The following is a 17,924-nucleotide window of genomic DNA, read 5'->3' as shown; positions in this document are numbered from 1 at the left end:
CCGTATTGCCCTGGAGAGTACAAACTATATTTCTTTTGGCTGTTATCTGGATCTTCATCATGTGATTCACTACAAGAAAAAATATTACTCCTCATCCTATGGTGAACCACTCCTTATCCTCTGGAGCACTTGTATTACATTCTTGTAAAAACACACTGACTGGACTAGAGCTTTCAAAATAAGATTTAATAATGCAAAAATAAAAACAAACCCAAAAAACCTAAACCAAACAAGAACCAAAACAAAAATGAGCTGTCACATGTGGTAAACACAGGCTATGGAAAAGAAATAGTTGTGTCTAATCTAAATTGCTTCAGTATCCTGGGGAAATAATTTTACCAGCCTTGTACTAAAAGAAAGGCTTTCATTTGGCAAAGGAAATAAATGCAGGAGGCAGGAAGAAGGATGAACAGCTTGTACTCCATGTTCTGATCTTACACAGTGCACACATAAAGATATATCCTATGGATTTATTTATGCTATCAGATACATAGCTATAACATAAATTCTGCTAAACTCATATAAGCAACTGCATTTATCCATTTCTGGGACCCTGCCATTGGCTTCTGGGAAGTTTTCCTTGTAGAAAATTAAATGTAGACTTTGGAAACACAAGAAATCATAACCTGCTTTGCCTAGGAGTACACCTGCTCTGTATCTCTGGAAAATACCTCTGTTCTTACAGGAACATTCTGCAGCTTGACCCCATCCTGGTGATCATGAGGCAAAACTGAACTTTCGCTGTAGCCTATGAGCAATTAGGCTGCAGTTGTTACTGTGGAATATGTAACTTTTCTTTTTTCATATCTTGTTTAACTGCTTTGAAGAACAGAATTGACCCAGATTTTCTTAACTGGACCTGCAAGTTTGATTCTGGGGGAGAGATTTTCCACAGGACCCAACAGGCTTAGGAGTACAGTATGTACTGTACTTATCTTGGGCCCTGTGGTCATTAGTCAGTGCACTGATTTCAGTCAACCCTCCAGGTACCGAAAATCAGTATTTTGGAGCCTCTGATCCTATGCTCTTCCTCATGAGTCAGATATTCTCTGCTTACTCTGGAGATTTCTTCTCTGATTACAAGATGGAAGACTTTGCTAGCCAGCACTAAGTTAATTATCTCCATTCCTGAAGCTTTCAAGACTTCATTCCCTTTCACTGAGGCTGACCATATTGCGGAAAGGCATTGTTTTAATATGGATGCTGCATACACAAGAGGAAGAAAATAAACATATTTGCAAACAGAGAGAAAATGAAAATATGTTTTCTGCTGAGTATTCTGAAAAATTCACACTATGTGATAGCTGCGTCTGTTCTTTCTCAGAGTCTTTGTTTCCAAAGACTCTTGTCTTTGACTCTTTGTTCCAAGTTTGTTCACAACTTGTAGTTCATACCACCTGTATGTAGTAATCGGGAAAAGAGCCATTTTCCTGGGAAAACTTAGCATAGTCTAGCAACTTGGGCAATGAGCAGAATGGCCAGTTTGCTTCAGCAGAGTCAGTAGGCATAGTAGATTAAGCCAAAATGTGTTTGCCGTCTGCCTCTACAAAAACACACCCAGCATGGGGACAAAACAAGAGGAGTTAGAGACGCGCGCATGCCTGCAGGGCCAGGATCTTATTGGCATCACAGAGATGCGGTGGATGGCCTCTGTAACTGACTATCAGGAGAGCAGACTTTAGGCTCCTCAGAGATCTGCTTGGTAGAATACCATGAGATAAAGTCCTGGAGCAAATAGGAGACCAAAAAAGCTGTTCAATATATAAGGATCTCCACCTCCAAACTCAGGAGCAATGAATCCCAACAAAGGTGCTCAGCAAGATCATGGAGCAGATCCTCTAAACTGTAGAGACATGGATCTGATGGCTGGACCACTTGGTGGTTAAGGAATTGGTTGGATGGACATAGAGCTGTGGTGTAACATCCCATCCTTAAGGGGAAGGGAGCATGCAAGATTCAAAAATGCTTGTGGTCAAAAGTAACAACAAAAGTCAGAAGGTCCACAAAAACTCACAAAGTTTTATTATTAAATAACATGCTTGGCATGGATATTGGTATCAGTTAGTCCCTGACCTACTATATAAGCACAGAGCAGTGGATTTTGGGTAAAGGGTTAAGATGAAAAGGATGAGAGAAGGGAAGAGATGAATTAGAGAGGAAGGAAAGGAAAGGAGAAAGGAAAGAAAGGAAAGGAGGAAGGAAAGGAGGAAGGAAAGGGGAAAGGAAAGGAAAGGGGAAAGGAAAGGAAAGGGGAAAGGAAAGGAAAGGAAAGGGGAAAGGAAAGGAAAGGGGAAAGGAAAGGAAAGGAAAGGAGGAAAGGAAAGGGGAAAGGAAAGGAAAGGGGAAAGGAAAGGAAAGGAAAGGAAAGGAAAGGAAAGGAAAGGAAAGGAAAGGAAAGGAAAGGAAAGGAAAGGAAAGGAAAGGAAAGGAAAGGAAAGGAAAGGAAAGGAAAGGAAAGGAAAGGAAAGGAAAGGAAAGGAAAGGAAAGGAAAGGAAAGGAAAGGGGAAAGGAAAGGGGAAAGGAAAGGGGAAAGGAAAGGGGAAAGGAAAGGAAAGGGGAAAGGAAAAGGGAAAAGGGAAAAGGGAAAGGGAAAGGGAAAAGGGAAAGGGAAAAGGGAAAGGGAAAAGGGAAAGGGAAAAGGGAAAGGGAAAAGGGAAAGGGAAAAGGGAAAGGGAAAAGGGAAAGGGAAAGGGAAAAGGGAAAGGGAAAAGGGAAAGGGAAAAGGGAAAGGGAAAGGGAAAAGGGAAAGGGAAAGGGAAAAGGGAAAGGGAAAAGGGAAAGGGAAAGGGAAAAGGGAAAGGGAAAGGGAAAAGGGAAAGGGAAAGGGAAAAGGGAAAGGGAAAAGGGGAAAGGGAAAGGGAAAAGGGAAAGGGAAAAGGGAAAGGAAAAGGGAAAGGGAAAAGGGAAAGGGAAAAGGGAAAGGGAAAAGGGAAAGGGAAAGGGAAAAGGGAAAGGGAAAGGGAAAAGGGAAAGGGAAAGGGAAAGGAAGGAAGGAAAAAGGAATTGCCAGGGACTGCTTCTAGTGTCAGGGGTCTTGGGTGGTCTTGATCCCCCCTTACAGTCCATGCCCACTTCTTAACCTCATCCTTGTGCTTGTGTTGTGCTGGGCTTATCTACAGGAGCCAGAACAAGGATGTTCGTCCTGGAAAAGCTCTGCCCTTACCTCCACATGGCCCCCATCTCCAGTCATTTTTTGTTCTTTCCCATGGCATGTTATTACCAATAATTCTTGGCTGTTGTTACCAACAATCCATGGTTGGCTCCATAGCTATTGGGTTATCAGTGTTTGAGACATACACATTAGGCCCCTTGTCTCCTTGGATTCTACATGTGGTTAAAGGCTCAGTGTCCAAGTGGACACCAGAGATGAGTGGTGTCCTCAGGGTTCGGTGTTGAACCGACACTGTTAGGCATCTGTGTTAGTGACATGGACAGTGGGATTGAGGGCACCCTCAGCAAGTTTGCCACTAACACCAAGCTGTGTGGGGCAGTCAACAGGTGGGAGGGAAGGGATGTCATCCACAGGGACCTGGACAGGCTGGAGAGGTGGGGCTGTGCAAACCCCATGAAGGTCAAAAAGGCCAAGTGCAAGAGCCTGGGCCAGGGCAATCACCAGCACAAATACAGGCTGGGAAGAGAATGGAATGAGAATAGCCCTGAGGAGGAGGACTTGAGGGTGGATGAGAACTTTGACATGGCTTGGCAATATGCACTTGTAGTTCAGGAAATCCCCTATCCTGGGCTGCATTAAAAGCAGCGTCACTAGCAGATCCAGTGAAGTGATTCTATCCTTCTATTGTGCTTTCATGAGACCCACCTCGAGCACTGTGTCCAACTGTGGGACCCTCAACATAAGAAGGATGTGGACCTGTTGAAGCAAGTCCAGAGGAGGGTCACAAAGATGATCAGAGGGCTGGAGCACCTGTCCTCTCTCCCATGACTGCATGGGTCTCTAAGCAAAGTGATCTAGTGGAAGGTGTCCCTGACTATAGGGAGTTTGGGATGATTTGGAGATGTTTTTAAGGTCTCTTCCAGCCCAAGCCATGCTATAATCCTATGATCCCTTTCTTTTAACTAGGTTTGTCTGGGCTGGTCTCCACTGGAACCAATGAAAAGATTCCCCTTGATCTGAGTTTGCAGAAAATTCAGAGATGGATTCTGCAACCAGGAACCTGATACAGTTCTGTTTTTCACTTAAACAGCAAACAGTGGACAGATGCGATGTTGTTTTCAATCAAAGTAAAGAAACAAGGCTTGTTGAGTACAGATCTGATCTCCTCCAGAGAGCAGTGCTTTATCTTGCACTCCATCTCTTGTGGAGCAGCAGAAAAGCAAATTCCATACCTAGTTTAGGGTAGCACTACTCTTGGATGCTTGGGGCACTTGGTATTCCCATAGGAATGCTTTGCAGTTCTACAGCTGACTGGAATGGAAACCAGGAGTGTGGTTCTCAGCCATCAATATTGGCATGGGGGAGAAGGAAATGACTGCTAGATTCACCCAGTGTCACCAGAAGAAGATGCTGATGGGAGGCAGATGAAGATCAGATGAGTCCTTTGAAATCTGCAGCTGCATCTGATCTGTATTTGTGGAGGAAGAGGAAGCCCATAGGCCTCTGGGTTTGCTGTGGGAGCCCCCAGAGAGAAACAGGGGGATAAAACTGAAGAGCATACTGGAAGACCTGAAACAAGACAGGTCATGCATGAAGAATTGCTGTGATTTTGGCAGAGCTGAAAGCCTGTGATGGCACAGAGTATCAAGGCATGTGTAGCCAGGGAACTCATGGGGAGATGGAACCTTGGATGAGGTAAAGGATTCAAAGGACATGAGCCAGGTTTACAAATAACTGCTGCTGGAAAACTGCCTGAAAAACTCTGAGGGCCCCCACGGAGATGGTTTCAGAACATCTTTTCCAGGAGAGATGATGCCCTGCCTTTGCATCTCAAGTGTCCTCTTCCTGAAGTTTAATTGTCCTCCTTCCTTTCTCTCTCCTGAGCTGTGCTCCTGTCTGGCTCACAAGCAATTGAACAATGTAATTTAGGACTGCAGTTTCCAGACTTTGCCTTGTTCTTTTCCATTATTAATCAGCTGTCTTCCACTAGCACATTGACAGGGTCAGCAGAGCTGTGCAGCAGCATGTAGAGACAAGAAAACGCCCACACCTACACTCACTCCACACAGACCCCCCCATGCAGACCCTACACACACCCCACTGGTGTGGCATGGACTGAGACACCCAGCATTCTCTCTCATACCTTTTATTCCTTGCCACAGCTTGAAATTTGCATGATTGCCCAGGTGCAAAGTTGTGATTCTTTGCTTATTTCTCCTCACAAAGCACAGAGATTATCTAGGGTCAGTGTGTCTGAGTTGCCTGAAACAGTCTGTGTAATTCTAACAGAGCATGGCAGACCTTGCACTTAAATGGGTAAATTGAGAGACAAAGAGAGTGTCCCTCTTTCATATGTGTTAAAAGGCTTCCTCACAAGTTCTCTGGGGACTAATCCTCTCTATCAAGCTCAGGATAAGTGAACTGATTAGAAAGACAAGTAGACTAACAAAAACAAACAAGGAAAAAGAGCCAAATTTAACACAAAATGAAATCAGCAGATTTGAGGTGAAAGAAAAGCTAGGACACATTGTTGGGCCAGATCTACATCAAAGTAGGTTCTGTGCTTTAAACAGTGGTGAGAACAGTGTATTCAGGGCTCTGGATTTCAGCACCCTCACCTCCTGTGTTTGACAGCCTGACACAGAGAGACGAAAGAAATCATGTAAAAAGACTTCAAGTTTGTATAAATCAAATAAAAGGGGAGTCTTTTTCTGTACCCTAGACTCTTACAGTTGTGGAACTAAAGGTCAGTGCTGAACTCTGCGTATTGCTCTCGATTTGTTTCAGTCCTACATATATTCCTGGCAGAAAACTCCATGCATTAATGATGGAAAGATCTAAATTGGGCTGGTGTTCTCTTTGGTAATGGAAGAGAAAAAAAGAAATTTGCACAATTAATAAATAAAGTCCAAAAGGACAGATGGAAGATAAATCATTTTGCAGTAGTTGCATATTTTCAGTTTTCCAGATTTTTTTTGAAGACATTTCATGAAGAATCAGGATAGACATGAGGAGAAATATTTTATTGCAAAGGGTAGTTAAGTACCAGAACAGGTAAGAGGTTTTCAATAGCTGAGGTCTCTAAGAAAAAGACTTGTTCAGGTCAAGTAAACTCCTGAGATAAAATTATGTGCTTGTTGCCCTCCCAGTGTGTTTTCTAACCATACACTTTCAAGTCTGGCTGAAAATTATTTTCTTTTTTTGTACTGAGGTTCAGAATATGAATGAAATTTAACAGACAGAACTGTTAGTATAGGCTCCCATAACTTTGATATGAAGCAAGATAAGGAATAAGCATTTAAATCTCTCAGTAGCTTTTTAAACCTTAGCTAGTAAATAAAGCAGTAATTCCAAAGATGGCTGTATCTGCCACAGCTGTTCAGACATAGTTTCCGTACTACCTGCAGCTACACAAAACCACTGAGAAGTAAAATTCCCTGAAGAGAAATGTAACCAGTGTAATTCACATGCCAACATTTTCCCAGAAACTACAGCTCAGTGTTATGTGATATGCAGTATTATTTCATGTGCAGTAATAGTTGGACTGAGGGCCAGTTTCAAGCTCTCAAAGCACCTTGGGAGGAAAAGTTGTTTCCTGAGTTCTATGGTCCCACCATACAGCGTTCAAGTTGTCTTTGTATCCCCCACAAAACTCCTTTTTTATTTCTTTAGCTTCTTCAGGTAAATCACTTGTTGTTTCTAAGTATGCAGTTCCAAATCTGATCCAGGGAAAACTTCACTCACTTGCACGTTGATTGTGGCTGTCTTCCTGCAGAGTCAGTTCCACACCTGACCCAAAGATACACAGTTACTTCCGCAAGTGTCTTAACTATATTTCTGTTTATCATTCCATGGCCTAGGTATTTGCTAGGTAAATATGTTCATTTTTAATAGCAACTGTTGGCTTAAGAAATTGTAACTATATTTATGGTAGGTTCACATTTTAGACTGCAGATCCTGTTGGCTCAACAGTCCTCTACTCCTTGACACTCTTACTGTCATTAGAGTTAGATCAAATTCTCAGAATGTTTCTAGTTCATGAACCTACTTTGACTTGTGAAAATAGGGAAGACTAGGGAAGAAAAGAGATGGGGAGGAAGCTGATGTTGTATGTTAGTATGTTAGTCTGGTCTTTTCCTGACAGGCAGTTGGTGAGTGTGGGTTAAGCCAAGGGCCATGGTACTTTTTCCCTACTCTTCCCACTTGATGACTGAGGACTCCAGCCTGACAGTGTTTCGCTAACATGACCTGGTGACAACAATCCTCAGGTGGCAGAAGAGCAATAACTCTAGGAGCAGCAGATGGTACACATACTAAAAATGTTTCAGAATCTTCCTGGGTTAGGACCGTAATTCTGCATATAGTAGGACATGAATATGTGACTGAAGGCTGAGCAGGTAATGATACAGCTTCTGATATTAAATTTTGTGGGGTTGAACCTTGAATAAAAATGAAACTATTTTCATCCTTCAAATTTTTTTGAAGCAATGCAGTATTTCCTATCCCCAGGAAAACCAGAACACCAGAAAGATTATTTTTAGTAATATTTTTAAAAATTAATTGTCGACTTCACCCAAATGATTTCATTTGAAGACACTATTTGAAAAATTTGTTTAAGACTTTCCTTTCTATAATTTTATTTCCTCTGAAACAATTTCAAATCTAAAGTATGCCATTTTATTAACCTATGAATCTTCACAGCTTAGATTTTTATTAATGCAAAGCATTACAAAATACCACCAAATTTAAATTATAATACTGAGTTCTGATAACTGGTTGATTTTGTTCCTGAGCTAGAGGATCAACACATTGTTTTGTGATGGAGGATTTGAAAGCATGCAGGGTACCCATGTGTTACTATGATTTGTGTTGTCTCCACTACTGTTCTCCTCTAGCTGGCAAAGGAAGGCACAATCTGCACTTAAATTACATTGGGAGTCACCTAGGGACATCTGCTTGGGGCCTGAGAGGGAGAATGGGGTTAATACAGTCCTACAGACTGACCACTGTCTAGCACTGCATGTCATTCCATCTGTGTGGTAGCTGGTCCTGTGTTCAATCTCCTTTGTGGCGTACAGCCCTGTAACCATAAGTTGATCAAATTCTTTCTTAGTCTCACATGTGATTGGAGACGTCATTTGTCTTTAATACCTTTCCCATGAAATCAGGTGTGACCAGCACCCAGTGGATATAAAAATCGTAAGACAAATGTCCTTAATGAACATTTTGGCATGAGAGAATTGATTTAGAGAACTAGAGTGTTTCGAAGCCACTGCTTTCAACTTTGCAGGCTGTCATCCTAAATATAAATGATGATGAAGAAAGGAATCAAAAATAGTGCCTTTGCTCAGAAATGTTTAGGAGGAAAAGTCAAACCCAACAGCCCTCTGAAATCAGAAAGTCATGAAAGCGGCAGTGCACTTTTGGTTTTACTGGTTAACAATTTGTACTAATCTTCGTGGAAAAAAAAGAAAAGAAAAAAGATTGAAAATAGCATCAAATTCATCTCTATTCAGCAGTAAGGTTTTATTGATACTTGAAAATAATGAGAGCATGGTACCAACATAATTCTCTGATGTTTTTGAAATCATATTTAATTTTCTTTTCAACGTTCTTTTCAAGCATATTCATGCAAAATGAATTGTAAGCAATTGTGCAGGTGCTTGTGAGGTGACTGGTGGCTGAGGAGCTGATATTTAGCAGCCATGAAGGTGGCTTTTCAAAAGGTAAAAAGGATAAACAGAAGAATGTTGCTGCCAGACAGGGAGCTGTGAGCCTGGGGACCACAAGCATCCTTGAAATGTACAGCTGGCCTCTTCGAAGCACAGCTGGACACTGAAAAGCTACACTTCCTGAGTTTGCACCATGATCACAGTACCAAGAAAGTTTAACCTCCGTTTATCATCAGAAAAAGTGGAAACATTCTGGGAAATTTGTATTGATCTGAATAAACAGAGCAGGTCTCTGAGCAACCTGACCTAGCTGAAAATGTTCCTACTCATTTCTTTGACTAGATGGCCTTGTAATGTACTTTCCAGCCCAAACCATTCTATGACTTGATAATACAGAGGGTAGCTTGCAAGTGTACTTGTTGCTCTAGATTTGCATGTGACAGTTTGAATTGATTTTTTTGTTGTTGTTGTGTATGACATGAATCTCTGAAACAGTACAAACACTTAAGGAAAGAGCAGCATATGCATATGTTTAGTCCTCTATTAAATCTAGCTTGTTGTATATAGTATCATAAAATAAAAGTCTGGTTACTCATGTAGTGTCTTAGTGGCATGCCTCTAATTCTTAGTGGAAGTAGCAAATTTCAAATACCCATTCTACTCACATGGTTAAGAGTGTTTCTCTTCAAATAGTATGAGTCAGCTGATTTTCTCATGAAGATTTATTTTCACAGAGCTCTTTCTGTCCCACTTACACAATGACAACATGGATGAATGGTATATGTCCCACATGAGAATACATAAAATTGTTGTCTTCACTGCTGTCCTGTCTGTCCTGATCTGTTTGCTTTCTTTTGTTGCTATCTAGTTTTTCCCTGAAGTTTTGCCACATCTGTAAACCTTAACTATAAAATGCTGCGGATGGAATCTCAAAATCATTGTGGATGATGGACTTGAGACAGAAAAGAGGAGTGTCCTGAGGTGACTGTATAATAGTCTCAAACAGGGACAAGGAGAATCAACATCAGTAGAATGCCACCCTAACACTTTACTAACACAGAACTTATGTTCTCTTTACTAGAGACCCACAGCTGCATAGTTCCATTTTCTCCCCTGTGCTTGTTTCTGAGTGATCTGAGCATCTTGTCTTGTGAAGGCTGTCCATCCACTGGGCTATACTTAGTGGAGGGTTGTTAGGATGGATATTTTTGGTGTCTGTGTAAAAGAGCAAAATGAGAATACAGGATGTTCTTACTGCAGAATATGAGGCACCACATGCAATGTCTGGCTTCATCAGCCATCCTGTTCAGCAGATGTGTTATTTCTCATATGATTCAGACAATGTGTTATCTCTCCCCTGCAGTATGGGATAAAGAAGAAGGAAGAAAAGGAAGCAGAGGCGCAGGCCGCACTGGAAGCTAATGCTGAAGGGAGTCTGACACGCCCAAAGAAGGCGATCCCTCCTGGCTGTGGGGATGAGGAGGAGGAAGAAGAAGAGAGCATCCTAGACACAGTCATCAAATACTTACCAGGCCCCCTGCAGGACATGTTCAAGAAGTAATAGCTGCAGACTGTTAGATGGGCATAAACAGTACTGCAAAGGATTTCTCTTTTGCCCAATGGGGATTTACAATCTTGCCATTCATCCCGCAGTCCTCCCCACCTCTGCCCTCTACTGCTCACTAGGAGTCCCTTCGCTTCCCATTCCCTTCTGACTGCCTCTTCCCCTTTCCTCCACCCCCAGACTCATCCATTCCTTTATTTTGTATATAGTCCAGTAGATGCCTCTGAATGGATGTAAAGATTAAAAAGCTGCAGAATACACAATTTTTATTATAAGCCATAGTACTATGTATGTTAAATAAGGCAACTGCACATCAGGCATAGAAAAGGAACAATCTCATTTCCATCCAATGCAAGAAGGAGTGTTCACTAAGTATGAACAGTGGCCTCTTTAATTTTTAAAAATTATCTTATTTTTATTATTGATAATAATTAGTCATTATTGTAATATTCCTATTGATTGGATCACATTAGCCATTTTTTGTTGAGCACATCTGCTCTTGGAAGGGATATCTCAGATCTCCCATGGAAGCAGAGCTTTTCTGTTTTAATTCCATCCATGACATAAATAAAAGATCGTTTGGAAAGTAAATCATGCATGACTTACACAGCTGACATCACTCAGAACTGTGGAAGAAGTGAGTCATCTGCCCTCAGATACTGTAGAAGTTAAATGCCTCAGAATCTAAGCAAGAGTCATGTTACTTTGGGAATTAGCCATACATTTACCTTGAATGAGCAAATTGGTCAGGCACTTGCCATACAGAGAGCTGAAACCATAGGAGAATGCATAGTGCTCTGGTAGAGGACCTCCCCAACCCCTCTGAAGCCAATGACAAGTGTATTTGCTGTTCTTTTTAACCAATCTTTCTGCCATATTCAACCATCCTGTTCCCAGCAGTGCTTGTGGGTTGGACGTTTGGGTTCCAGCATATTGTAGTAGCTGTGTCCTGCCCACCCTTTCCTGCAGTGTGTGGGAGTGTGTGGTGGCCTGAATGTGAGTCATGGCAGATCCATAAATATCCATGATGTTTATTGTGCTAAATTACTGCATTGCCTTGGGGAGGTCACTTGTTTTCTGCCCCACTGAGCTTCTTACACCTGTAAAATGTAGGTTTCAGTCTCTACCTACGACAAAGGCATGAAGTGAGGATGCTTCTCCAGTGCTGTGCAGGAGCTAATTAATATTACAGTAGTGTGTGGTATCCCTTGATACTTCGATGTTTTTCTTGATACCTTGATGTTTTTCTCACCATTATCTTTGTGGCCTTTTGCAGACACACATTGAGGTCTCCTCAGTGAAACATTGGAGATATCACAAAACTGCATAAGAAAATGCAAATTCTATGGGAGATGTTGACTTGCTAATACATACATAGATTCAATACATATATAGACCTATTTTGAACACAAGTCCTCATGATCAGGTATCTGGCTTGTCATCTGAAGAGCTAATCCTGATATTTTGCATCTGGCTAGGTCTCTGTAGTTGATGCTGTGAGACCATCATGCCATCTCAGTCTCACCGTCTTGTCAGGAAAATTAGGATTTGTCTGGCAGAACTAGCATTGCTTGTCCCTGTCCTGAGAGAAACAAAAATATCCTAAGTACATGGATGAGATTTGAAAGCAAATACACTCTTTCTGCTGGAAAAGAAAAGGAGGTTTCACTAGGTACCTAAATGAAGCATTTTATTTCAATGGACCTTCTTTGCACTGGTTCAGTGTAACTGAGTTTAGGCAAACATTTCAGTATTTTCCTAAATAAGATACTTTAGAAGACATTTATCACCTTTTCAGATAAACAGAAGAAATCTGTACCATGGTTAAGGAATTGAGCATGAGAGCTCTGTACCTTCCAGTAGCATCTGTTTTAATAGGGAAAAAGTATTTTGAAAGAGGAAAAATATAGTATGCTCTCTTTGCACAATTTTGATTCAGGTGTTACAGTCCTCACATCTTCTCAAGTAATTTCAAACACACCTTTCTATTGAATCCACGGTGGAGGCTGAAGAGGTTTGACTGATATACAAGTCAGAACAAGTTGATAAGGATACAACTTGTTTCAGGCTGGATCTATTAACAAGACTTGTTGGTTCTAGTACAAGCTGCCAAGGGCTACCCAGAGAAAAGAGAAGGCAGGTTTTACTCATTTGGATAATGTCAGGGGAACTTTTTTCCCCCCTAACTTTCATTTAAAGCAAGATGAATGTCTCCCTCCTAAGACTTTTAATGACCCAGAACACTCTATGAATCTATGCTTGGGGGTATAGCATGGTAGTGTTGAACAATTTACCATTTTCTAGGAAGAATGTCCTACTCAGCTCATGCAAATTCAGCATCTAGTAATTTGAGCCTATTTAAGTAAATCTCACAGAATTGAAAACTCTGATACAAAAGGAGCTCTCATTTTGATGCTCTGCCACAGAGTATCCAACATCCCCAAAAGCTGAAAGGCAGAGCCTGGCTCTTCAGCCACCTACTGGTAGCTGGATCTCCTAACCTAGATCACTGACATACAGATGTCAATACCTTTGAAATGCCCTGTAAAATCTCTGTGCCATGCATCCTCTAATACATAAGCAGGACCAGCAGAAGTGTGTTAAAATGAATGTGTCCATTCGTATATTCCCCTCGCCTTGTGCTGCAGAGCTCTGCAAACAAACAAATAAACGAGAAGATAATCTTACTCTACTTTACTTCGGTTTTTCTCTACCACTTGTTTGCTGACCTTTCCCTAACCCCCATCACTGACTCCCTTCCTCATCCAACCAAATACTGTTCCTGATATAAGATCAGAATTTTCTGCCTAGCATCCTCCTTGCAGAATGTTAGTACTGATTGTTTTCACAGTCTCTCTGGTAGCTTGATGTGCAGGTCTGTGCACTCATCTGTGGAAGGTGAGGAAATTAGAGAAGAAAGGAAGAAGAGAGAGAGAGAGAAAGGAAGACTGGTACTGTTCTTGATAACTGTGCCTCAGCAGCTGTGGCACTGAATGAGCGGTCTAAGTCAGGATCCTGTGTAGCCTGTACTGAAATTTCTTAAGCAGGTACTGCTATCCCTGGGCTCAGAGCACTAAAAATACTGCCCTTGTGAGCTGAGCTCCTGATCTGTGTGAACATCTGGACTGAACCCCTGAAGAGGGCTATAGGATCTCCATGCTGGGTCTGGTAGGCCTCATTCCAGGGTCACAAAGCAGGAGGTCAGGGAGGGTGTTTTATTAAATAATGTTTACTTAAGTCTTTTTTGTTGTGGGAGCTTCCCAGCTCAACCATCTCATCACTTCTGTGTCTCAACTCGCCACACCTGCAGCAGCCCTTCCTCCACTGACAACAGCGAGTTAATCCCATTTTCCTTTTCTTGCCATAAGAAACATGTCAGAAGATCTACCACAGGTACTGGATAGGTTTTGCTTGGTTTTGCCTCACATAACTTTTGGCGCTCCTCAAGTCATTACATGGTCCCAAAGTGCCTAAGCCATGCTGAACAGACCCAAGAGCAAGGCACTCTCCCATCTCTTCTGCCCATCTATTTCCCTTCCCACTCAGAACTGGTAACAAGGGACACAGACACCTTTGACTCACATATGGAAGTTAAAAGCATTGTCTCACACACTCCCCCTTGGCACTCAAGCAGGTGATGAAGCACTTAAACAAGAGACCAAAGAGAAGCATGGTTCATTGTTTGGATTCTGAATATCTTTTTGTCTTTCATGACATTGTTTTATTTGCATCACTGGTCTGTTCAATCTCAGGTAAATGAGGTATTTTAGTTTTATAACTGGTTTTTATTTACACAGAAAGGTTGTTGGCTAGACACTGCAGTCATTTTCCCTCACAGCTCCAAGACCTTACTGGTTAGTAAAAAATAGTCAAAGGGCCTTCACATTTGGAGGGTAAATGATTTAGTTTGCCATTGACCTTGTGAACTCACATTTATATGTAGAGAAAGCCATATGAAATCAGACTGCAATATTAATTATCAATGCTACTCTTGTGTTTAAAATTAATAAAACAAAATGTAAGATCATGTGCTTAATCACTTTGGAGTTCCTCTATGTTTCTAGTATCATACGTTGGCTAGATCCCTCCCAGCCTCTCTCCTTCATCAAGAAACACCATACCAGTGCTGCTGAATACATCTTTTTGCCAAGCTTTTTGTGCTAGAACAAGCATTGTTAGAAATTAGCTGTTGTGATCTAAATGTAATGTCTTATGTATCTGAAAGTTGTCTGTATTTGTTCTGAATATATGTTATCAAGATAACTGTTTCCTCATGCACTGAGTTAGTAAAATGTTTCAGTACTGTCATTAAAAAAATTGCCTGTTTTCTCTCTTTCTCTTTCACACACACAGAGCAAAATTTAACTTAGCCATGCATTTTCTAGTAGAAATGCTCCCCAGCTTTCTTTCAGATGCATGCAGTACTTGAGGATGATTAAAAGTAGAGACATTGTGAATGTGATCTTAATTTGTTATTTTCCTGGTATTTTTTCCTGCATGATGTGGGTAAATGGTATGATGTTCTTTTAAAATGGAATCACAGCCAATAAAAAACCCCAGTGATTTCATAAATTGTTTGCAATGGTTTCCTATGAAATTCCTTCCAGGCTACACTTGGAAATCAAAGTATGGTTGCTCATATACAAATAGAATGGTAACAGAATTGAGGAGCAACATGGATGTTATTTGAATAAAGATGCTCATTTTTTCATTCATCAAAAACACTGATGAGGTTTAATGTGTGCAGGTGATTAGCAAATTTTAAATAAGTTTGCTACTAGGAGTTAATTTTCCTTAGGAAGAGCAGAACAACACTCCTTTGAAAGAAACACAGACATTTAGCTATGGTTTAGTGAGAATATGTTTGGACCTTAAGACAAAATACATGGCACTGATGTGCAATGACACAAAATGCATCTCAGGATCCAGAATCCATGATATATACAAAACTCTTTGGATGGCGAATTCCACACAGCTAAGCCTCATCTTACTTGCTCAGGCACAAATCATTAGTTGTAATACTCAGCATGAAAGCGTTGCATCATGTTAGAAAAAGATATTACCATACATCTCATAGGAAAAGCTGATACCCTTTTGCTGACCCTTCCTTAGGACCACTGTATAATCATTCAGGTTTTTCTGGGTTTTTTACTAACAGAGGCAGCCACAGGACTGTCACAGAGAATCAACCCATGTTATTTACATGCCAGAATACCTACTCAGAATTTGAGCCTAACACTGCTAAAACTAACACATGCTAATGCTGCTGCAGACTGTGAATTCAAGGGCAGGCTCTCCATGTACTTCAGATTTCAGGCGAGGTTTGAGGAAGATAACAGGGCAAGAAAATATTTTTCACTGGTTTCCCCAAGAAACAGACAGCTTAAGGGAACCAGAATTATCATATCAGAGAAGTGCTGGGGACAAGATCCAAATATTGAAGAAGGAAAGCAGGTGATTTTGACAGGCTTCATTTAGCAACAGAGATAAATTATTCTTTTTAAACAGCTTCTGCTTTCTTATTAAAAAGAAATACAGAAGGATAAATTCCAGTGGTTAGGCTGGTACAATCTACCTTTTCCCATTTTAAAAGTACACTTTGTCAGGTAAAATCGTCTCCAGAGGAGAACAAAAAAAGAAAACAGCAGACACATCATGAGTGCCTCTGGAGTGAAAAATTACTCCAGTTATGAAGATGCATTAGTGATTTATTTGTCAGACAGTGATCCTGGGATGCAATGATTAGCCCTACTACAAGATCCCACTCTTCACTGACAGCAGTGGCGGCACAGACTATATACTTGGGACAGATATTAAACTTCCAAATGAAAATCTGGGTGCAAAGGTACTCACCATGGTCCTGATTACGTCCATTTTAGTGTCTTAATTCATTTCTTCCTGAAGTGCCAAGGATGATCTAGGCTCCATAAAGCTCTCTTTGAAAATGTAATTTGAATGAAGGCTTCTGAGCAATGCTGGCACAATGCTATTCTGTGTATGGCATCCCAGGAGGTTTGTGGCAACCATAAACATCCCCAGTTAAAAAATCCCAACTGAGATTTTTATTTCTTCTGTAACTGACCCTCCCCTTTTCAGTTAAAAAACAAGCAACCAAACCAAACCAAACCAAACCAAACCAAACCAAACCAAACCAAACCAAACCAAACCAAACCAAACCAAACCAAAAACCAACAGCAACAAAAAAAAAACCAAACCAACCCAACAAAAAGCCACCACCACCAAAAAACCCACACTGCATTGGGGTATTCCTTGTTGAAGATAACTCTGCTGCAGCCTGTCACCTTTGGTTGTACAGGTAGTTTGAGATAGGTGGTAAAAGTATGTCTGAAAAAGACAAATGGCTGGAACATGTGATGTCAAACACCCATGCCTTCCTGACCCTTTGGTATTGAGAAGCTGAATTTGGTAGTGCTGTGAGGTGGAAACAATTTTTTCATTTGAGATTTGCTTTTCTCAGAAAACCTCTTTTTGTGTGAGAGGGTAAGATAGAACATTGTATTTGGGAAGCTGAAGCTGTAGCAGCTGAGCATATTTTGAATTAGAAAACGACTTATTTAAAACCCGTGTTGTGAACATTTCAGCAGGGCTATGACAGGTTTAGACCATCGCAAACAACAACTGTCTGGCTGAAATATAGTTAAGTTCTATTAAATTTTTAATTAAAAAATGTTTTTAAATTTACACAAAACAGAACATATCTTTTGAATTTGTCAGCTGCTGGTCAAAAAGGCAAACCCAAGAGAAGCCCAGTCTGCACAAAAAGGGACAATGTGTACTGAAATATAATTAAGGTATTAATACTTCATATTCTGTTTTTTTCACTTTACTTTTGCTGAAAATAGCCAAAATATGTGTAAAATCACTTCAACTTTGTTTATGTATGTCATCAACCTGAAGCCGGTGCATGGCTGATATGGGACTATCAGTTTCATAGCTGGATAAGTTGTGAATTTTCTGCATATGTGAACCCAGTATCTAGCAGCTTGCTTTTAAATCATTGAAACTGAGACACCTATTCTTGTTTCCATATCTTATCAAGATCTGAGCAAATACTCTTCAGATACTCACCCCTTAGCCACAAAGAAACCTCCTTTTTGTGAAGACTGAGTGTGGCAAATCATAGAATCACAAAAGGATAAGACACTTCAGATCATCAAGTCCAGCCATCAATGTAGCTCCACCACTATGTTTACCATTAAGCCATGTCCTCAAGGGCCATATCCAGGCATTTTCTGAACACTTTTAGGACTGGTGACTCCACCCTTTACTTCTCTGTTCCAGTCTGTTCCAATGTTATACAATTCTTTCTGGAAAAAAAAAAAAAAAAAAATATATATATATATATATATATATATATATATATATATTCCTAATATCTAGTCTAGACCTTCCCTGGGGCTGCTAGAGACCATTTCCTCTCACCCTGTCGCTTGCTACCTGGGAGATGAGACTGAGCCCTTCCTGGGTACACCCTCCTTTCCAGTAATTGTAGAGGGTGATAAGGTCTCCCCTGAGCCTCCTCTTCTCCAGACTAAACAACCCTAGCTCCCTCAG

General features: G+C 40.9%; 1 protein-coding gene across 2 annotated transcripts in view; it reads left to right on the top strand.

The window, feature by feature from the left end:
* The window catches only part of CPLX1 (complexin 1), a 111,247-nt gene extending 96,326 nt beyond the window's left edge, over nucleotides 1-14,921 (top strand). For both annotated transcript variants that reach the window (XM_069002027.1, XM_069002029.1), the window contains exon 4: nucleotides 10,149-14,921. In XM_069002027.1, the coding sequence (XP_068858128.1) occupies nucleotides 10,149-10,346 (198 nt within the window). In that variant the 3' untranslated portion in view covers nucleotides 10,347-14,921. The remainder of the gene's footprint in view (nucleotides 1-10,148) is intronic.
* The last annotated feature ends 3,003 nt before the right edge of the window (nucleotides 14,922-17,924 follow it).

The sequence above is a fragment of the Aphelocoma coerulescens genome, assembly GCF_041296385.1.
Source record: "Aphelocoma coerulescens isolate FSJ_1873_10779 chromosome Z unlocalized genomic scaffold, UR_Acoe_1.0 ChrZ, whole genome shotgun sequence".
Taxonomy (NCBI): domain Eukaryota; kingdom Metazoa; phylum Chordata; class Aves; order Passeriformes; family Corvidae; genus Aphelocoma; species Aphelocoma coerulescens.
The sequence above is the reverse complement of the archived record's forward strand: the minus strand, read 5'-3'. Positions and strand labels throughout refer to the sequence as shown.